Consider the following 24,340-nt stretch of genomic DNA (forward strand, 5'->3'; position numbering starts at 1 on the left):
AATCAGGGGCTGCAGCTTAAATAACATGAAGTCATGTGCTTATAAAAAAAAAAGTACCATCTTTATTTATATCAATCCTTTATACCCAACATGACAAAGAAACTGAACCCCAAAAGAAAAGAAAAATAGTTATTTGTGTCACATCTCAGTTTAGGCAACTAATTCAAGAAAGGTTTCACTATTCATTAGCAAGATCTACTGTGGTAATTTTTTTTTAAATTTTTTATTTTTTTATAATGTATAAATGTATATATATTTGTATTATTGTATTATTAGCGCCAGGGGTACAGGTCTGTGAACCGCCAGGTATTCACACTTCACAGCACTCACCATAGCACACATATACTCCCCAATGTCCATAATCCCATCACCCTCTCCCAACCCCCCTCCCCCCAGCAACCCTCAGTTTGTTTTGTGAGATTAAGAGTCCCTTATGGTTTGTCTCCCTCCCGATCACATCTTGTTTCATTTATTCTTTTTCTACCCCCCAAACCCCTCCACATTTCATATCCACTTCCTCATATCAGGGAGATCATATGATAGTTGTCTTTCTCCGATTGACTTATTTCACTAAGCGTAATACCCTCTAGTTCCATCCACGACATCGCAAATGGCAGGATTTCATTTCTTTTGATGGCTGCATAGTATTCCATTGTACTGTGATATTTTTAATCCCTCAAGAAAATCCCTAGATTTTTGTGAACAGCACAGGTTTTCTCAAAAGTTACTGCAAAACTAATCATTTCAATATAAATGTACAACCTACTATAATACACACCTGAAATACAGCAGATGACGAATAATTATATGTTGAAGGGCTGTTATTGACCTAATTCAACTTATTAAAAATACCTACCTTTTCCTCCAGTTTCTTCTTCTCCTCACTAAATTGGCTTATTCTTTGTTTGAGAAACTGATTGAGCTGCAAAACCTCCTTCTCAGTAGATGCAAGCTTTTGCTCAAGTTCCTCTTGCTGGGAATGGGACACTGACTGGTCAGAAAATGGAGTCTGGAGTGAACTGTTCTCATATTGTGGCTATCAGGAAAGAGGAAAAAAAAAAGATAAATGTTTACTTGTCTTGAAAAAATGGGAAGAAATTGGAAATAAGGCAGAGTACAGAGAGTATATCTAGGCTTTAGCAACAGACAGACCTTGGCATGAATCCCAGCTCCTCTATTTCCTAGTTATATGCCATGATTAAATCAAGTTGATTTGCTTACCAGTGCCAAGCCTCAGTCTTCCTATCTATAAAACAGAAATAATAAAGCTTACCTTGCAGTGTTTTTTGTTTTTGTTTTTTGAGAAACAGAGGTAAAATATATAAAGTTCCTATCACATAAACAGAAGCTTAATAAAAGGCAATATTTTTGGTTATAAAGTATAATTAGAGACACAGTAGTACATGAAATAGAAGTGAAAGTTCCAGGGAAATAAAAACTAAAGAAAAAATTCTTCACAGGTGATCATTTCCAGCTAATATTAAACTTGGTAAGTATTTTTTCTTTTTTTAAAGATTTTATTTATTTACTTGATAGACAGAGATCACAGGTAGGTAGAGAGGCCAGCAGAGAGAGAGGAAGGAATACAGACTCCCTGCTGCGCAGAGAGCCTGATGCAGGGCTCGATCCCAGGACCCTGGGATCACAACCCGAGCCAAAGGCAGAGGTTTTAATCCACTGAGCCACCCAGACGCCCCATAAACTTGGTAAGTATTAATAGAGTGTTTCCCCTAACTAGAAAGTAAGGTCCATGAAAGCAGAAATTTTTGCCCACCTTAGTTGCTCTTAGATCCCTATTTCCTAGAATAATCACTAGCATAAAATAAGAGCTCAAAAAAATAATTGCTGATTGAACAAATGTATCCTTGTTTCCATGAGTGAGGCTTTGTAAGGACTTCAGATGAGATCTTTCCCATTTCCCTTGCAGCATTACAACTAGGAGAAGGCAGTCAGAAAATATAAATAATTCCTCAAGTAAATTAGAATGTGGTAAGTGCCAAAAGAGATACCAATGAAGTAATGTGAAAGTAAAGAAACATTATTTTTATACTTATTCTAAGTATTCTCATTTTTCTACTTATTACTAAGCACATGTTAGGAATTGTGTACTGGGATTCAACAGTTGATAAAGTCAAGTCCCCACCAGTTTAGTGAAGTATCACACAAAAAAAGACAATGAAAACTGTGTAAGTGCTAAGATAGTTGTACTATATGGTAGCTAAGGGAAGTTTTATACAAATGAATTTGAACTAGACCTTGAAGAACTCATACTTCACCAAAAGGTGAAGCTACAATTCAAAAATTACATAAATAGCATTTTATCATGTGCTGGGTATTTCAAAGATGACAGACTCTAGCACTATCCTTTAAAAACTCAAATTTTATCAGAAGCGTAAGAGAAATCCTCAGATAATTATATACAGGACACCATATAATACAGTAGCCAAAGAAAAGTCATCTTTTTTTTTTTTTTTTTTTTTAAAGATTGTATTTATTAGAGAGAGAGAGACTGAGTAGGGGGAAATGGCAGAGGAAGAGAGAGAAGCAAACTCCCCACCAAGCCCGATGCGGAACTCAATCCCAGAAACCTGGGTTCATGACCTGAGCCAAAGGACGATGCTTAACTGACTGAGCCACCCAGGCACCTAAGAAAAGTCATCTTAAGTACAAAGTATAGGGAGGTTGGAAGATAAATGAAGACAGCACTAGAAGAATGAGGAAAAAGGCTTTACGGGGGAGGTGTCTTTTGAGATAGACTTTGAAAATGAGGAGGATTCTGGTAGGAATGGAGAAAGGTAGAAAAGTATTCCAGAAAGAACATTTTAAAAAGGTAGAAATGGAATATATTCAGAGTACCCATATCTTTAAAGTATGGATAAAAGAGGGGGGATGGATAGAAGGAAAAATTTAAAAATCCAAGTGGGGCCATACTATAGAATCACAAGGTTCAGAATTAAATTTTAATTCATAGGAAATGGGAAATCTTGTGATGGTTTTATAACAACAAAGTAGCATGATTTAAGAAGATTGTAAACTGTGTTTTGTAAACTTCTGTATTCCCTGGCATTTAGCGTTATGTGTAGATTCTCAGTAACATCTGATTGAAGGGAAAGAGAAGAGTAAAGAGGACAAGCAAGTGCTACAACAACTGGATGCAGTGGACAGCAGGAATTAGAAGATATTGAGAATGGATATGAATTCACTTTATGAAATTATTCTAGGGTCTCCTGGGTGGCTCATTATCAGTTAAGCACCTGGCTTTTGCTTTTAGCTCAGCTCATGATCGCATGGGTTTTAAGATCAAGCCCCATGTCAGGCTCCACGCTCAGCGAAGAATCTGCTTGAAGATTCTCTCCCTCTACTCCTTCCCAACAGTGGCACACATGTGTGCTCTCTCCCTCTAAAATAAATCTTAAAAAAAATTATTCTAACCTAGTTGAACAAAATGAGGAGCTGAACAAGAGCACAGAAAACAGAATGAAGAAAGTCTAGATGTAGAATTGAGAGGATTTAGCAAAAACTTTTTTTTTAAAGAAGTGAATAGACAGGAAATGTTAGATAACCATGGTTTGATATTTTGAGTCAATTAACAGGGAAAATCATATTCTGAGCTGAAATAAGGAGGTCATATAGAACAGGTCTACGTAGATGTACTTAATTACAATTAGAACCCATTGATATTAAGATGCCAGTTGAACATACAAATAGAGATGAACATTAGACAGAAAGGTGGGCCTAGAACTCAGAAAGATGGGTAGGCTAGGCTAAGAAACTAAAAAAAAAAAAATGGACTTATAGTTTCTAATTTGGCATGTAATGAGCTCAGAAATTTCCCCTCCATCTGTTTTACTTACAAGGTAAAAAAAAAAAAAAAAAAAAAAAAAAAAAGAAAAAAAAACTGAAAAAACAGTAACTCTTCTTAGATCTGACAGAAATAAGGTCACAGAATAAACTGCTACCCCCAGAATTGGAGAAACAAGTGAATAGAGAAAGTCACACTTACCAGAACATAATCTTCCTTGCAACCAATGCTGAAGTAGGAAAAAAAGAACTGAAATTGATGGAACTATTGGAGGCTCAGAGTAGACAAGTCTGAAAGTCAAAAACTCCAGGGAGACCCACAAAAACTCACAGGGGACACCTGACTTGTCTGAGTTTTATCTCCATGAGCTCTATCATGTCCTCACAGTGAACATCAGGGGAAAATCTCTTCATGTTTCCAGCAGGAAAAGGAGAAAAGGAACCATTCTGAAATACATCAGAATACTATGTTCTTCTTAACAAGACCTGTCTTCGGGATAAACTATTTAACTAGAGACTAACCTACTCAGAAGGTTTCCTAGAAGGGAGCTAACCTACCTAGAAGAAAACACTAAATTCCAGTTGCCTTGAACCATCCTGCCCCATGATAGGGTGGGAAGTTCACAGTCCAGGAGCACAGACTCACTAAAAGAATAAGACTTGATCACATGACTACAGAGGACTTCTCCCACTACACCTTACCATTTTATTACTAAAGGCATATTTATCACATTTCATTTGACCTAGTACATCAGATCTAACTTTCAACAAAAAACTACAAAATATACTAAAAGGCAAAATCACAGTCTGCAGAGATTGAACAGGCATGAGAACCAGAGTCATATATGATAGGAATGCTGGAATTATCAGACCAGAGATTTTTTTTAAAACTATGATTAATACAGGACATTAATGCTAAGATAAACAACAGATAAGAATAGATGGATAATGTAAGCACAGAGGTAGATATTCTTAGAAAGAGAAAAAAAATTTAGACATCAGAAATACTGTTAACAGAAAAAGGAACGTTTCTGATGGGCACTTGGGTGGCTCAGTTGGCTGAGCATCCGACTCTTGGTTTTGGCTCAGGTCATAATCTATGGGTCATGAGACTGAGCCCCACACTGGACTCTGCACTTAGGCGAATCTGCTTGAGGATGCTCTCCTTCTGTCCCCCCGACCCCTGCCACCCCAAACATGTTCTCACTCTCTCAAATAAACAATTAAAAAGAAAAAAAAAATGTCTCTGAACACAGTTCTTCCAAAGCTGAAGAACAAAAAAAAAAAGACTGTTAAAAATAAAACAGGATATCTAAGAACTGTGAGATAACTATAAAGGGTATAACACTACAAGAAGAAGGAGGAAATGAAAGCAGTATTTGAAACAGTAATGACAAGAATGTCCCCATACGGTCAGATACCAAACCTCAGACCCAGATATGATTTCACTCATATTTGGAACTTAGGAAACAAAACAGATGAACATGTGGGAAGGAAAAGAGAGAGAGAGAGAGAGAGAGGGGGAGGGAGGGAGGGAGGGAGAGAGAGAGGAGGAGGCAAACCATAAGAGACACTTAACAACAGAAAAGAAACTCAGGGTTGATGGAGGGAGGCGGGTGATGTGTATTAAGGAGGGCAGTTGTTATGATGAACACTGGGTGTTATACATAAGTGATGAATCACTACATTCTACTCTTGAAACCAATATTACACTATTTTGTTTAGTATTTAAATTTAAATTTTGAAGAAAAAGTAAGTGGAATAGCTACATTAATTTCAGAAAAAGCAGACTTTAGAGCAAGGGAAGTTATCAGGGTCAAAACTCCAAAAGGACTTAACAATCCTTAATGTGTATGTGCCTAACAAGAGAGCAGCAAAATATGTGAGGTAAAAACTGAGAGAACTACAAGGAAAAACAGATGAATCCACTTTAATAGCTGGAGATTTTAACAACTCTATATCAGAACTGAAAAGATCCATCAAGCAGAAAATTAATAAGCACAAAATTGAACTAAACAGCATCCTCAATTGACTGGATGTAACTGACATGTATAGACTTACTTCAGATTACACATTCTTCTCAAGCTCACATAGAATATTTACCAAAACAGACCACGTTTTGGGTGATAAAACATGCCTTAACAAATTTAAAAGAGATATTGTACAATGTATGCTCTCTCCAACCATAACGGAATTAAACCAGAAATCAACAGAAAGGTAGCTATAAAATCCCAAAATGCTTAGAAATTAAACAACCCATTTCTAAACATGAGTCAAAGAAGAAATCTCAAAAGAAATTTAAAAATATTTTATAGTAAATGGAAATGAAAATGCAGATTAATCTAAAATTTGTAGGATGCAGTCAAAGCGGTGTTTAGAGGGAAATTTATGCCATCAAGAGCATATATTGAAAAAGAAGGATTTAAAATCAATTATCTAAGATTCCAGCTTAAGTAAACTAGACAAGGAAAAACAAATTAAATGCAAAGTAGGTAGAAGAAAAGAATAAAAGCAGAAATCAATGAAATTGAAAACAGAAAATCGATATAGAAAATCAAAAAACTGAAAGTTCATTCTGGAAAAGACCTATAAAATCAAAAACCTTGGGACGCCTGGGTGGCTCAGTTGGTTGGACGACTGCCTTCAGCTCAGGTCATGATCCTGGAGTCCCGGGATCGAGTCCCGCGTCGGGCTCCCAGCTCCGCGGGGAGTCTGCTTCTCTCTCTGACCTTCTCCTAGCTCATGCTCTCTCTCACTGTCTCTCTCTCAAATAAATAAATAAAATCTTTAAAAAAAAAAAATCAAAAACCTTTTAGACAGGTTAACCAAGATAAAAGAGAGAAGACACAAACTTACTAATACCAAAAGTTAAAGGGGAGTATCACTACACATCTTGTGGACATTAAAAATATAATAAAGGAGGGGTGCCTGGGTGGCTCAGTGGGTTAAAGCCTCTGCCTTCGGCTCAGGTCATGATCTCGGCGTTCTGGGATCGAGCCCCGCATCGGGCTCTCTGCTCAGCAGAGAGCCTGCTTCCCTCTCCCTCTCTCTCTCTGTCTGCCTCTCTGTCTACTTGTAATCTCTGTCTGTCAAATGAATAAATAAAATATTAAAAAAAATATATATAATAAAGGAATATTATGGACAACTTTATGTCCACATATTTGATGACCTAGATGAAATGGACTAATTTCTTGAAAAACACAATCTGCCAAAACTCATGTAAGAAGAATAGATCATCTGAATAGGCCTATATTTATTAAAGAAATTGAATCAATAATTAATAGCCTTCCAAAATGGAAAGCACCAGGCTTCAACGGGTTTATTGGTGAATTCTATCAAACATTTAAGGAGGATATTATACTGACTTTCTACAATCTTTTTCAGACACAGAAGCAGAGGGAATACTTCCTAACTCATTCTATAAGGCTACGATTACCCTAATACCAAATGAGACAAAGACATTATAGGAAAAGAAAATTACAGGGGTACCTGGCTGGCTCTGTTTGGAAGAGCATGTGACTCCTTCAGGGTTGTTAGTTCAAGCCCCATGCTAGGTGTAGAAATTACCAAAAAAATTTTTTTTTAATAAATAAGTAAATAAATAAATAGAAAGGAAACCACAGGCTAAATATTCTACATAAGCATAGTCTACATAAGCAGATCCTCAAAAAAAAAAAAAAAAAAGCAAACTAAGTCTAAGAATGTATAAAAAGAACTATTTACCATGACCAATTGAAATTTATCGCAGCAATTCAGGCTTGTTTGATATTCAAAAATCAATTAATATAATCCATCACATCAACAGGCTACTGAGGAAAAAATCATATGATCACATCAGTAAATGTAAAAAATAAATGTGACAAAATTCAACAGTTATTCATGATAAGAACCTTGAGCAAACTTAGAATAGAGGCAAACTTACTAAACTTGATAAAGAACATCTACAAAAAACCTACAGCTAACAGCAGAATTAATGGTAAAAAACTGGAAGTGTTCCTGCTATTATCAGTAACAAGGCAAGGATGTTCCTCCCACCACTGATTTTCTACACTGCACTGTAAGTCCTAGAGAATGCAGTAAGACAAGAGAAGGAAATAAAATGTATGGCAGTTGGGAAAAAAAGAAAGAAAACAGTTTTTGTTCATAGATGACATGATCACCTATATAGGAAATCACTGAAAACAGACAAACAACAACAACAAAAAACCCTCCTGAAACTAATAAGCAGTTATAGCAAGGATGCAAGAGACAAGGTTAATATATGAAAGTCGTTCTTTTCCTATTTACCAGCAAAGAACAAGTGGAGTTTGAAATTAAAAACACACTGCCAGGTACCTGAGTGGCTCAGTCAGTTAAGTGTCTGCCTTCAGCTCAGGTCATGATCCCAGCATCCTGGGATCCCGCCCCTCATCACACTCCCTGCTCGGCAGGGAGTCTGCTCCTCCCTCTCCCTCTCCTGCACCTTCCCCTTCCAGCTTGTGCTCTCTCTCACACACACACTCTCTCTCAAATAAATAAAAGCTTTAAATAAATAAATAAATAATAAAAATAAAAACACACTGCCATTTACATTAGCACTCCAAAAAATGAAATAAGTAAAAATATAACAAAATATACACAAGATATATATAAGTCAAGTTACAAAACTCTGATCAAAGACATCAAAGAAGAACAAAATAAAGAGATACTCCATGTTCATAGATAGACTCAGGGCTGTCAAGATGTTAGTTCTTCCTAGCTTAATCTATAGATCCAATGCAATCTCAAGCAAAATCCCAGCAAGTTACTTGTGGATAGGAACAAACTGATTCTAAAGTTTCTATGGAAAAACAAAGGATCCAGGATAGCCAAAATAATACTTAAGAAGAAGAACAAAGATAGAGGACTGACACTATCTGACTTTAAGACATAAAATAAACCTACAGTAATCTAGAATGTGTGACACTGTGGAAAGACCAAACAGGTCAATGGAACAGAATAGAAAGCCCAGAAATAGATTGACACAAATACAAGTTGACTGATCTTTGACAAAGGAACAAAGGCTATACAATGGAGCAAAAGGAAGTCTTTTCAACAAATCATGGTAAACAATGGGACATCCATGTGCAAGAAAATGAATCTATAGACACGGGTTTTACACTCTTCAAAAAAACAACTAAAAATGGACCACAGACCTAAACGTAAAATATAATACTACAAAACCCCTAGAACATAGGAAAAAACCTAGAAGGCTATGAATATGGCAATGACTTTTAGATACACTAGCAAAGGTATGATCCAAAAAAGAAACAAATAATAAGCTGGATTTCATTAAAAATTTCTGCTCTGCAGAAGACTACCAAGAAAATAAGAAAACAGGCCACAAATTGGCAGAAACTATTTGCAGAAGATCCATTTGATAAAGGGTTTGTATCCAAACTATAAAAAGAACTACTAAAGCTCAAAATTTAAAAATAACATGATTAAAAATGGGGAAAAGACCTGGACAGACACCTCACTGAAGAAAATATACAGATGACAAACAAATATATGAAAAGATTTCAAAATCAAATATCTTTAGAGAATTACAAATTACAAATACAAATTACACAGAGCAACAACCTACCTCCACACACCTATCAGAATAGCCAAAATCTAAAACACTGACAACACCAAATATTGGTGAGGGTATGGAACAACAGAAACTTCCATTCACTAATGGTGGGAATGTAAAGTATTAAAGCCACTTGGAATAGCAGTTTGGCAGTGAGTTGAAAACTGAAAATACTCTGACCACACAATCGAGCAATTGTGTTCACTGGTATTTACCCAAATGAATAGAAAGCATGCTATACAAAAAGCTTCACACGGAAGTTTTTAGCAGCTTTATTCATATTTGCCAAAACTTGAAAATAAATAAAATTTCCTTCAGTGGGTGAACAGATAAACTGTGGTACATCCAGATAATGGAATATTATTCAGTACTAAAAAGACATAAGCTATAAATATGTGAAAAGACATAGAGGAGGGGTGCCTGGGTGGCTCTGTTGATTGGTGGCTCTGGGTGGCTCAGATCATGATGCCAGGGTCCTGGGATCAAGGCCCACATCTGTCTCCCTCCTCAGCAGCAGAGTCTTCTTCTCCCTCTCCCTCTACTCCCCATCCCCACTCTGTTTCTGCTCTGTCTCTCACTTTCTCTCTCAAATAAATAAAATCTTTTAAAAAGAGACTTAAGAAATTTAAGTGTATGTTATGAAGTGAAAGAAGCCATCATGAAAAGCTATATGCGGTACGATTCCAACTATATCACATTCTGGAAAAGGCAAAACTATACAGACAATAAAAAGACTGGTTGTTGCCAGGGGCTAAGAGAGAAGAAGGAATGAAGAGGCAGAGCACAGATTTTTAGGGCACTGAAACTATTCTGTACAATACTACAATGATGGATATAGGTCATTATATATTTATCCAAACTCACAGAATTGTAAACACCAAGTGTGAACCTTAACGTGAAGTGAACTATGGCCTTTGAGTGATAATGATGTGTCAATATAGGTTCAATAGTAACAAAGATATCCTGTGATACAGGATGTCAACAGTGAAGAAAGCTATAGGTGTACGGTGGCACAGGATACATGAGAACTCTGTACATTCTGCTCACCTCTGTTTTGAACCTATAACTGCTCTAAAATATAAAATTTATTGATTTTACCAATAATAAGGTGTTTCTAGGACAATGAAATATACACATTTCTGGAAAACCACTCAAAAACCAAACACTAAAAGTAGTAGGTCTTAAAGGAAAATTAAAAAAACAAAAACAAAAACAAAAAACAAACAAACAAAAAACAAAGCCTATACAAGTTAAGCCAGATTACTAATCAAAACTAACTGGGGAGAAGAGCTCAACATTTTGGACAGGCAGTCATAGTTAATATTAAACAACCACATGCACAGAAATTGTCAAAATGCTGATGTCATTTTAATTAGAGCACGTCTGGTGGGTGTTGAGATGATATAGTTAGAACTCTGCAATACAGGGACTACTATTCAGGTGGGGAGGAGGCAACACAACCTGCCATGTCCCGAAATCACTAAAAGAGGAAGTCCATTTCTCAAGGCAGTACAGCACTCTTAAAATTCTCTGAAAATGCAGCTTGAAGAGGCTTCTGCTGTCAATGCAGTAGGTGAGCCTAGGCCTTTTCTGCAGCCTGCCAAAGATTCTAATTTAACTCCCACTAGTCTAACTCCCGTTGCCTAGAAAAACAAAACAAAAACCGCATCAGAACCAATGCAACTTGAAAACTATACTGACAACATTCTATCTACCATTTGTGTATGAGCAAATCTGCACTACAGAAAAGTGTTTCATAGCAGGACAGGCTGTAGAACTTGTACATGAAATGAAGCAGACAGAGAGAGGAAAATCTGAAGCCAGAAATGCTTTAAGCCTTTAAATTGCTTTTTCAGGCTCTGAGTGTCTTCCCTTCATTTCTGTGACAATACCACGTACCACCCACTCCTGCCATGCCCCTTTGCAGGTTGTGATCTTTTACTGCTTTCTAAAATACGGCTAGTCCCCGTCTTTACTTCTGGGTCCCATTTTCTTCACTCCTTGAATACATGATCATACCCAACCTTCAACAACCATCCAGGTGGACTGACAAGTCCTAAATCTCTAATCTCTCCCTTAGACCTATAATGAATATCAGCCTCATTCTTCACCTCAGTCCCAAATTTACAATATATAAGCTGAACTCATTATTTTCCTCCTCTAAACTTATTCCTGATGTTGTCATCTCTATCCTGGTCTTTGACAATATGAACCAAGCAATTTTGCCCATTCTCTAACTCACTAAACTCCTTAAATCAAGCCCATGCTTGGTCACAGAGAGGTTTAATAAATATTCCTTCTCTTGACATGACCAATGGTGTTTTAAAATTCGGATGTGTTCATTTAAGTTTAAGACTACTGAGATAGCCTCCTGACTAGTTTCTGCCTGAATACCTACCATAAATCTGTTATGCCACTGGGGTAACCAAACTAGGATACTTCGGAGAGTAAAAGAGGGTGCTATTAATCACTGTGCTAGTACAACAGGCATTAACTAACTGGAAGTGTACCTAAATTTGGGACAAATGGGCCCTTTACTTTAGAGCCTGCTCATGTCTGTAACCACACTCTCACCACTACTCTTCTCTCATTTTGCACTTCATCCACACACAATAATTTGTAGTTTTCCAAATGCATTATTTCTTCTCTTGCCTTTGGAACCTCTTCATACACAGTATATTATACTTCAAGCTCTTTTACTCCATGTCCTTTACCTGCTAAATTCTTTTACTTCATCAGGTTCTCAGATCAGATATCCTTCCTTCAGGAAGTCTGAGCCAACCTCTGGAAGACTAGTTTCTATGTTCTTAGGGATTCCCATGGCACTTTATCTAGATCCCATTTGAGTACGTCAAACTTACTGTGACTGTGTCTTATTTATCTGTCTTCCTCATTAGACTGTACACTCTTCGAAGAAAACAACTTCCCTCACATTTATGTTACTAGTACCTACACAGTGCCTTATCCACAGTAAACATAAATAATTTTTGAAGAAATGGTTACACAGTTTTTTGACAGTATCTCTCTATAGACTTCAAGATCCATGAAAATAGAAACTATTTTTCACTCTTGTAGGTCCAGCATTTGCCACATTAGATGTTTATGTTTTGTTGAACAAGCTCATTTGTAAAGGTGGAACTCATTTATAAAATGCTTACTAAAACCAAACGACTTGGTAGTAGAAAAAAATAGCTGAAGGAAAAACAAATAGAAAAAAACTATATAAATGGAAAGAAAAAGTACAAAATGGAAAGAAAATAAATGATGCATCAATGAAGCTTAATTAAAATAAATATTATTTGGTTGGTCTTTCCAAGGGTCACATCTGAATTAAAGGAAGGCATCTCTTTCTTCTTCATTTTTTTTTTTTAAAGATTTTTTTTTATTTATTCATTTGACAGACAGAAATCACAAGTAGGCAGAGAGACAGGCAGAGAGAGAGGAGGAAGCAGGCTCCCCGCTGAGCAGAGAGCCCCTATGCGGGGCTCGATCCCAGGACCCCGGGATCATGACCCGAGCCGAAGGTAGAGGCTTTAACCCACTGAGCCACCCAGGCACCCCCTTCATTTTTTTTTTTTTTTTTAAGATTTTATTTATTTATTTGGCAGAGAGAGAGGAAGAGAGAGAACAAGTAGGGGGAGTGTAGGCAGGCAGAGGGAGAGGGAGAAGTAGACTCTCCCCAGAGCAGGCAGCCTGATATTGGACTTAATCCCAGGACCCTGGGATCATGACCTGAGCTTGAAGGCAGACGCTTAACCAACTAAGCCATCAAGGAGCTCCTTCAGTTTTTTCTTTTTTTTTAAGGTTTATTTGTTTATTTGACAGAGAGAGAGAGAGAGATCACAAGCAGGCAGAGAGGCAGGCAGAGAAAGAGAGGGGGAAGCAGGCCACCTGCTAAGCAGAGAGCCCGACATGGGGCCCGATCCCAGAACCCTGAGATCATGACCCGAGCTGAAGGCAGAGGCTTAACCTACGAGCCACCCAGGCGCCCCACAATTCCTTCAGTTTTTAACAAAATGTAAAAAGGATCCCTTATATTCTATTTGTTTGTTTGTTTGTTTGTTTTCCAAGAAGGCCTGTTAACTACAGGTTGAAATTTTGGTATAAGGCATTATAAATACAAATCTCTCTTCAGTTCGAGCAATTCTACTACTAAAACAATCTAGGAAGTGTGAACTTTAAGATGAAGATCTAGTTCTCATTTTCTACCTATGAGATTTAATGATGTTTTTCAGGTCATCTTGATTGTAAGGCTATTCAAAGTTTTTAATAGGTAAATAGTTATTTCTCAAGAATATGTTTATAAAAGTTATTTTATTTCAAAAATTTACTGTATTTAACCTCAAATATACAGAATATGAAAATTATAATTTTTTTTTTGTTTAATGTGCTATGGAATCAGGGTGAATAAGCTATGGGCCCCAAAATGAGTATATAAAATGCTGTGCATAAATAATAACATTATTCATACATCCCAGGCAAAAATTCCTTTGCTATTATTCTTCACAGAAATTGAAGAAATAACTCTAAAATTTGTGTGGAATCACAAAGACCCCAACAGCCAAAGCAATCCTGAGAAACAAAGAAAAAAAAAATTAAAGCCAGAGGTATCATGCTTCTGGATTTCAAACTATACTAAAAAGCCATAATAATAAAAACAGTACGGTACTGGCACAAAAAGGACACATCAACCAACTGGAACAGAGTAGAGAGCCCAGAATTAAATCCTGGCATATACAGTCAATGTATATTTGACAAGAGAATACCCAATGAGGAAAGAATAGTATTTTTAACAAATGTGCTGGGTAAACTGTAGAAACACATACAGAACCATGAAATTGAGTCTCTATCTGACACCATTCACAAAAATTAACTTGAAATGCATGGAAGACTTAAAAGATCTGACACCATAAAACTCCTAGAATGAAACATGGGGAAAAACTCATCATACTGGTCTCAGCAATGACTTGTTTTTTTTTTGGATAGGACATCAAAAGCACAAACAACAAAAGCAAAAATCAACAAACAGAAGTACATCAAACTCAAATGCTTCTGCACAGAAGACCTAATAATTAACAAAACGAATAAAAAACCTACAGAATAAGAAAATATTTTAGGAAAGCATATATCAGAAAAGGATTAACATCCAAAATATATAAAGAACTTGATTTAATAATTAAAAATAAACAATCTACTTTTAAAAATGGGCAAAAGAACTAAACAGATATTTTTCCAAAGAGGACATCGAAATGGCTAACAGACACACAGGAAGATGCTCCATATCTTTAGTCATCAGGAAAATGCAAATAAGAACTACAATGAGCTACTCTGTCACACCTGTCAGAATGACTATCATCAAGAAGACAAGAAATTACAGATGCTGGCAAAGATGTGGTGAAAAAGGAACCTTTTACACAGCATTGGTGGGAATGTAAATTGGTCCAGCCACTATGGACCAATAAAATAGATCTACCATACAAGCCAGCAATATCATTTCTGGGTACATTCCCACAAGAAATGCAAACAGGATTTCTTTTTTTGAAGATTTCATTTATTTATTAGAGAGAGAGAAAATGAGACAGACAGAGAGAGAGAACAAGATGGGGGAGGGTCAGAGGGAGAAACAGACTAGCCATTGCAAGGGAGACTGATGCAGGACTGGCTCCTGGGACTCTAGGATCATGACCTGAGCAGAAGGCAGACGCTTAATGAACTGAGCCACTGAGGTACCCCACAAACAGGATTTTGACAAGATACATACCCTCCCATGTCTATCACAGCACTATTAATAATAGCTAGAATATGGAAAAACCCATATGCCCATCAGTGGATAAAAAAGATATGATGTTACATATATACAGTAGAATATTATCTGGCCACAAAAAGGAAGATATTCTACTATTTATGATGACATGAATTGACCTTAAGCACATTACATTAAGCAATATAAGTCAGACAGAGAAAGAGAAGTACTGTAGGATATCACTTATGTGTAGAATCTAAAAAAATTAAACCTGTAAAAACCAGAGAGTAAAATGGTGGTTACCAAAGGATGAGAGGTACGGAGATGGAGGTCAGGGCGATAGGATATAAGGGCACAAACTTGTAGGGAGTAGTAAATATGCCACAGAAACTTCATGCACAGTATAATGAATATAACTATTCAATACAATAAATATTACTACATTAGTAAACATTATATAAATGTGTTAAAAGTACCAGTCTGCATACACCTTAAACTTACATATTACAGGTCAGATTTATTCAGTGAAAAAGAGAAAAGCACTATTCACACACCAAAAATTTTTCATTTGCTAAGTATTTTGTTGTCATATTTGTTGTTCTTTTAAAACCTTGCTGTTTTTCAGTTATCTATTGAAAAAAAGTTCATCTCATATATTTGTTAACACCCATCTAGTACTTGCAGTTTTCCTTGTATTCCCTCTTATTAATTGCCCCTATCTTTTGAAGTCTAACTTCTCAACAATATTTTAACTCCCTAGATAATTTAAAATCCTTCTACTATTTTCGCAGCCCCCTTTCCCACATCCCTCCAGCTATTTCTGTATGTCCTTGTAGCCTGACTTGGAGAGCCCTCTACTGGCCTGATGCTATGTCAAAAACCATTTTCTTTAGCTTTCAAATGCAAATTAAGATACACACATTTTTTTATAATATAATAATTGTATAATTCAAGCTAACCCTTTATTCAGAAAAATAAAGTTACAAGGAGAAACTGCATGATTCTATAAAATTGTTATCAAAGCAAATTACACTACTTACATAGTACAGAAATAGACTGTTAAATAAATACACTATTAATCCCAGTACCATAGAGCCTTACTATCATGGGATAGAACTCAAAGATGAGACCACATTGCAATGAGGTATTCTGATGTATTAGTAACTGAAGTATGGTAAGCAAGCTGGAATCTCTGTTAAATGCTTCTGCCTTAAGTAAGTCTGAAGATTAGTTGGTCTTCAATATTTCCTGACTTTAACATACCAATTCCTTTAATTTAAAAAAAAAAAAAAACAAGTTTGAAAATTTAATGGAGGAAAAAAATTCCACTTAAAATGACTTTTTTAAATTCCAGAAATAAAGACAAAACAATTTCCATAAATAGAAATGTATACTGCCATAAAGTTATTAGTCCTCACTTTTGATCCCAATAAAAATGCCAATAGTTTTTAATGTTTTCGAAGTAAACAAGCCAAAAAGAAAGTCTATATAGAAAACCACACAAACAAGTTTTAAGAAAAATTCTTAAAAAGAGTATGAGAAAGCCACCTTTTCAGTTGTATAAATTTTGTTATAAGGCCTTATATACCATGTGTTCCCATTAGACTGTACTCTCAGTGGCAAAACCAACCTCATTCACATTTCTATTCCCTGCACCTACACATTGCCTCACCCAGAGTGAACATAAATTTTGAAGAAATGGGTAAACATGTTTACCTATATGGCCTCTCCCTCTGTAGTTTGAGGTCGATGAAGGTAGGAACCATTCTTCACTTTGGTGACCTCACAACTTAAGACAGTGGATGTTTAGTTAACTATTCTCTCAGATGGGTTCGTTAGTGAAGACAGAACTTATTTATAAAATAAATACTCATTAGAATTAGAGAAACTTCATAGTAGAAAATAACAGATATAGGAAAAAGAAATAGAATGATACAAATAGAAAGAAAATATTATGATAAATTCAGAAAATGTATTTTCAAGTCAAACTATAGACAAAAAGCTAATTCTTTTATATGTACAGGGCTTATAAAATTAATAAGCAAAAAATCAATACCTAACAGAAAAAACCGAAGTATGGATGAGAAATGACATTTCACAGAAAAGAAATATGAATGGGACTTAAATATATAAAAAGAAATTCAACATCACTCAGGAGGAAAACATATTAAAACCATATGAAGAAAAGAAGAAAGATCTCAAATTAGCGACCTAACTTTATAGCCTAAGTCTGGAAAGAGAATAAACTAAACCCAAAACTATCAGAAGGAATGAAATAATAAAGATTCAAACAGTGATAAATGAAATAGAGAATATAAAAACAATACAGAAAATTAATGAAACTAAAATGTGGTTCTCTGAAAATAATCTCAGCAAAATTGATAAACCTTTACCATAGATGGACTAAGGGAAAAGACTCTAATTACTAAAATCAGAAATGAAAATAAGACACTATCAACTCTATAGACATAAAAAGGATTATGAGAACTGGGAACAATTAATTATACACCGACAAACTGGATAAACCAGATACAATGGACAATTTCCGAAAAACATAAAACTTACCAAGACTAAATCATGAAGAAACAGAAAATCTGAGCAGACCTATCTATTAAGAGATTGAATCAGTAATCAAAGATTTCCTCCCACCGCTGCACTGCTCCATTGCCCACCCCCACCCCCCAAACACAAAGCCCTAGCCCTGGACCTGATGGCTTCACTGGTGAATTCTACCAAACATGTAAAAAAAGAATACCAATCCCTTTCAAACTTTTCCAAACACTGAAAGAGGAGAAACTACATGTCCTAAGTCATTCTGTGAAGACAGCATTATTTTGATACCAAAGCCAGACAAAGACACTAAAAAGAAAACTACACACCAATATCTCTGATGCAAAAATCCTCAACATGATATTGACAAACTGAATTCAGCAGTATATTAAAAGGATTATAATCTATGACCAAGTAGGATTTATTCCTGGAATGCAAGCATGGTTCAACATATCAAAACTGATCAATGTAATAGACCACATTAATAGAATAAAGGGAAAAAAACCCCACAATCATCTCAAGTGATGTTGAAAAGTATATGACAAAATTCGACATCCTTTGGTGATTAAAACACAAAAAGCTAGGAACAGAAGGAAACTACCTCACAATAATAATGCTATACAGAAAAAAACCCACAGCAAAGATTACACTCAATGGTGAAAGACTGAAACTTTTTCTCTAAGATCAGGAACTAGGCAAGGATACCCATTTTCACCACTACTATTCAACAAAATACTGGAAGTTATAGCCAGAGCAATTAGGCAAAGAAAAGAAATACAAGACATCTAAATTGGAAAGGAAGACATGAAATCATCTCTGTTCAGGTGATACAATCCTCTATGTAGAAAATCCCAAAAATTCCACAAAAAGCCTGTTAGAGCTATTGAATAAATTCAATGAAGTATTAGGATACAAAGTCAACAGACAAAAATTTGTTGCATGTCTATGTACTAACAATGAACACTCTGGAAAAGAAATTATGAAAACAATCCTATTTACAAAAGTATCAAAAAGAATAAAATACTTAGGAATTAACCAAGGAGATAAAAGATGTGTATAATAAAAATTACAAAATACTGCTAAAAGAAAATGAAGACATAAATAAATGGAAAAACATCCCATGTTCTTAATATTGTTAAGATGTTAATATTAGTCAAAATTATCTACTGCAATCCCTATCAAAATCACACTTATTTTTAAGAAAGAGAAAAACACCATAAAATTCATATAGAATCTCAATGGACCACAAACAGCTTAAACAATCTTAAAAAAGAAAACAAAACTGGGGAACTCACACTTCTGGATTTCAAAACAGTGTGGTACTGAATAACAAAAGACACATATAAATCAATGGAATGGAATCCAGAGTCCAGAAATAAATCCTGGCATACCTGGTCAAATGATTTTTAACAAGGTTCCAAGACCATTCAATGTGGAAATCTTTTCCACAAATGCTGCTGGGAAAACAGGATTATCCACATGTAGAAGAACGAAGCTGAACCCTTACCTAATAACAAATAGAAAAATTCACTGAAAACAGATCAAAGACCTAAACCTAAGACCTAAAACTATAAAACTCCTCGAAGGAAACATGTGGCAAAAGCTTCAAGACATTGAATTTGTCAATGAGTTCTTGGATATGACACCAAAGGCACAGGCAATAAAAGAAAAAGTAAACAAACTGGACTTGAAACATTAAAAATTTTGTGCATGAAAAGACACTACCCAACAGAGAAAACAATCAATAGAATGGGAAAAAATACTTGCAAATTATATATTTAATAAAGGGTTACTATCTAGAATATAGAGAGAATTTTTAAAACTCAACAACAAAAAACAAGCAACCAATTCAAAAATGGGCAAAAAACTTGAAAAGATATTTTCTTTAAGAAGTTACACAAATAGCCAATAAGCCATAAAAAGATGCTCATATCATTAATCATTAAGAAAATGCAAACCAAAACTACAATGAAATGCCACCTCATACCCACTGGGATGGCTACTATCAAAAATCAAAAAGTAACAAGTATTGGTGACAATGTGGAGAAACTAGAACCCTTGTACACTATTGGTGGAAATCCAAAATGGTACAGTCACTATGGAAAACAGTAAGGTGCTTCCTCAAAAAATTAAAAATAGAATTACTATATGATCCAGCAATTCCACTTTTTGATATATACTCCAAAAAATTGAAAGCAGGGTCTGCAAGAGATATTTATATACCCATATTCAAATAAATATTAAAAATGTCCACAACAGCGTTATTCACTACAGCTAATATGTAGAAGCAAACAGGGGCACCTGGGTGGCTCAGTCAGTCAGGCATCTGCCTTGGTTCAGATCATGATCTTGGGGTCCTGGGATCGGTCCCTGCACTGGGCTTCCCAGTCAGAGGGGAGTCTGCTCTTCCCTTTCCCTCGGCCCTCCCCCCTGCTTATGCTCATGGTCTCTCTCAAATAAATAAAAAAATCTTTAAAAAATGTGGATGTAAACAAAGTGCCTGTCAAGAGAGGAATGAATAAAACAAAACGTGGCTATAATGGAATATTATTCAGCCTTAAAAAGGAAGAAAGTTCTGACACACTATGGCACGGATGAATCTTGAGGAAACTATGTTAAGTGAAAAAAGCCAGTCACAAAAAGACAAATACTATATGATTTATTTAACATGAGATTTTAGAGTAATCAAAATCATGGAGAATGAAAGTAGAACAGTATTGCCAGGGGTTGGGGAGGTGAGCGGGGAGTTATTGTTTAATGGGTACAAAGTTTTAGTTTTATAAGACATAAAGAGGTATGGAAAATGGATGGTGCTGATGGTTGCACAATATTGTAAATGCATCTGACACCCCTTAACTATATATTTAAAAATGGTTAAGATGGGGAAAAATGGTTAAGATGGTAGATTTTATATGTATCTTACACAATTTTAAATTTTTTAAAAAACCATGGCAAGAACTCCCTACCTTACCTTACATAAGAGAAGGGTAAACATCTCATAGTTTGATAACACAGTAGCAATTTGATAATATCAATAAAAATGACCAACTCATACAACACCTATAAATTTCACTTGAGAATTTAACTTACAAAAATACTTGCATATGAGCAAAACAGTATTCACAAAAGGTTATTCTTCACATTATTTACAGTAGCCCCAAATTAGAAACAACCTAAATTCTGACTAGTAGGGATAAGATGAATAAATTATGCTATCTCCACACAACAGGAAATCAATCAGCTATAAAAGAAAAGAAAGGGATGTTATCTTTGTAAAGATATAGATATAATCACTGTATTTGTTTAACTGAATTATAGTTGACTCACACTACATTAGTTTCAGGTGTACAAAACTGTGACTCAACAAGTCTGTATGTTATACTGTGCTCACATGTGTAGCTGCCATCGGTCATCATACAACACTATTACAATACCACTGACTAGATTCCCTACCCTGTAGCTTTTATCTCCCATGACTTATTCACTCCGTGTAACAGGAAGCCTGTACCTCCACTCCCCTTCACCCATTCTGCCCATTCCCCTGGGCAACCATCAGTTTGTTCTCTGTATTTATGAGTCTATTTTTGCCTTTTTAATCACTGTATTTTAAATAATTTTATGTAATCTAAAGGGAAAAAGCAAGGCACTGAATAATGTATATATCTTGATTCTTTTTGTGAAGATAGGGAAAAAATACATTTATATCTGCTAATAACATACATTAATAATGGAAAGATATATTAGAAACTGGTAACAGTAATTCCTTATGTGTGTGGGGAGGGATTATAAATTGGACATTTGGAAAACAGTTCTTGGACATGTTTTATTATGTATATAAATTTGAACCATGTGAATGGATTAATTAAAAAGGATTCTTATCTTACAAGCTAATTATATAATTAACACATGCTATACTAATAAAACAACAACTACAAAATTCTCTATATCATACCTGCAAACCAGCCACATAAGAATCTTCGCAGTTTACATAATGTCCCAACATGGCATGTTGTGCCCATAATTCATTATCCCTTATCCTCTCATGTAGGTGTGTAATTTGTTGTTTCTGCCTGCAAAAAAAAATTGAGGTGACATTATAAAGAATATGCTTTTCTAAGAGAGCATTAAAAGCAGAATTTTAAGTTTTCTAATAGTTTGATGTAAGAATTAAAAGTATTATCAACCTTAAAATTCATAATAGGTAATTTTTCAAAACCACAGTAACATGAGTTATGTGGACCATAGAAGAAGTTTATTTATAATGTAGAATACTTCTGGCATTTTATAAAATATAATCTTAGTAGAATACTCTTCTTACTTAATAACAAAGTCACATTTTGCTTGCTTTCTTCTTGTTACCTAATATAATAAATGTTATGTCCTCAGTTTGGAACTCCTTTACCTTAAAATCCATTATTTTCATTCACATAAATTCCGTTTAACACTGACATTACTCAGAATCTCACTGTCAGAAATGAAAGATATTTTCATAAACATCATCTTGCCCAACTGCTATTCTGTGCCTGTATCTTCTCAACAACATCCTAGGTTACACAGGCTACACATAGGCAACACTAATGACAGAGAATTCACTTGGTGACAGATTTAGATTTGGACAGCTTAGACATTTCACTTTTTTTTAAAATTTTTAAATTTTTTTAATAAACATATAATCTATTTTTAGCCCCAGGGGTACAGGTCTGTGAATTGCCAGGTTTACACACTTCACAGCACTCACCATAGCACATACCCTCCCCAATGTCCATAACCCCACGATCCTCTCCCAAGCCCCCTTCCCCCAGCAACCCTCAGTTTGTTTTGTGAGATTAAGAGTCTCTGATGGTTTGTCTCCCTCCTGATCCCATCTTGTTTTATTTATTCTTTTCCTAACCCCCAAGCCCCCCACATTGTATCTACACTTCCTCATATCAGGGAGATCATATGATAGTTAGACATTTCACTTTAACATAACTTTGTGTTGGAAACAGACACCATACAGTTCAAATCTTTCTTCAACAGCTTATTGCTTACTTTAATCAAGTTATTTAACTTCTGTGTTTATACATCCTTTATACAGCTGACATTTCAACAGTGTGGGGTTTACAGGAACTGACCCCTGACTCCCTGTACTGCCACACAGTTGAAAATCTGCATATAATATTTGACTCCCCAAATTTACCTACTAATAACCTACTGTTGACTGGAAGCCTTACCAGTAATGTGAACAGTTGACTAACACAACTTTTGTATACTTTATGTATTAAATACTGTATTCTTACAATAAAGCTAGAGAAAATGTTATTAAGAAAATCATAAGGAACAGAAAATACACTTACAGTACTGCATTTTTGGAAAAAATCCATGTGTAAGTGGACCCATGTAGTTCAAACCTGGGTTGTTCAGGGTCAACTGTATTTGAAAACTGTTAGGTACCAGGCATCAGGTTAAGAGCTCATCTTTAATAACTAGTCTCATAATAAGATTATGAAGAAGAAAGAGCTTTTAAGAAAAAGTACATGGGTAAACAAATAGCTTGGTATTTGCTAAAATTACTTACAAAGTAACTTTTGGAGCAAGTTAGGTTATATGTTTCAGACTGTATCAAAAAGCTTATTCTACTCAGAGCCACTTAATGTTTTATGTACACTATCCTTTAAGAAAATTCACATAGAAAACCTCAAATAGTTAATAGATAAATTAGGAGAGATTAGTCATGACACTTTTCAAAGAATTTAAAGCTTTACAAAAGAAAACTAAATGTCCTCTTCTGGCCAATACAGAGTAACAGAAACCAGTTGTGCCCTTCTGCCTGACACAGCTACAAAACAGAACAAAATACAGGAAGCAACGACTCTCAAAACACTGGACATTGGTTATTTAGGAACAGAGACTTCTGGGAGATGGGCAACAAATGAGGTGAGCTCTACGACTGCCAGAGCCTACTGCTTCAGGTCCCACCAAACACAGGTAAAGAGCCCTCTCTGAGCTGAAAGGACAAAGATGGGATACTGGAAAAATGAAAACAACTAGAGTTCACAGTGCAGTCATCCTGACTATTCAGTGGAGTGATAATGAATAAACACATGAGGAAAACTACTTAAAGTGCACATGTGCAGGGATGGTGGTCAACCAAAAAGATTTAGAAGGAACTGCACCTGAGGCTTGCTTACTTGGGGCCTAGAATTGTGCCTGTTTTCAAATGCCACGTGGAAAACTTCCTAATTCACAGGGCATCATTTAGCAGCAATTCTCAACAAAGGTCAATTGTGACTGCAGAACAAATTTCAGGAATACAAAAATATGTGACATCAAAAAAAAAAAAAGCTAAAATTCATAATGTCTGGTACTTCATCAAAAATTACCAGGCGTACAAAGAAGCAGGAAAATATAACCTAAAAAGAAAAACTAGTCAACTGAAAGTGAACCAGAACTGACAAAGATGATAGAATTAATAGACAAAGAGTCTAAATTGGTTATTAGAACTGTTTTTATATGTTCAATAAACTAGATCAATTATGTTAAATAAAGACATAGAAAACATAAATAGGGGTACCTGAGTGGCTCAGTGGGTTAAAGCCTCTGCCTTTGGCTCGGGTCATGATCCCAGGGTCCTGGGCTCTCTGCTCAGCAGTGAGCCTGCTTCCCCCTCT

General features: G+C 35.5%; 1 protein-coding gene across 2 annotated transcripts in view; it reads right to left on the reverse strand.

Moving 5' to 3' along the window:
• The window catches only part of LOC111147536 (centrosomal protein 85 like), a 168,769-nt gene that overhangs the window by 41,791 nt on the left and 102,638 nt on the right, over positions 1 to 24,340 (reverse strand). For both annotated transcript variants that reach the window (XM_022503618.1, XM_022503616.1), the window contains exons 5-6: positions 21,643 to 21,760; positions 857 to 1,036 (exon numbers count right to left, since the gene is read on the reverse strand). In XM_022503618.1, the coding sequence (XP_022359326.1) occupies positions 857 to 1,036; positions 21,643 to 21,760 (298 nt within the window). The remainder of the gene's footprint in view (positions 1 to 856; positions 1,037 to 21,642; positions 21,761 to 24,340) is intronic.

Source organism: Enhydra lutris, unplaced genomic scaffold (genome assembly GCF_002288905.1).
Source record: "Enhydra lutris kenyoni isolate GAN:26980312 unplaced genomic scaffold, ASM228890v2 scaffoldscaffold17, whole genome shotgun sequence".
NCBI classification, from domain to species: Eukaryota; Metazoa; Chordata; class Mammalia; order Carnivora; family Mustelidae; genus Enhydra; species Enhydra lutris.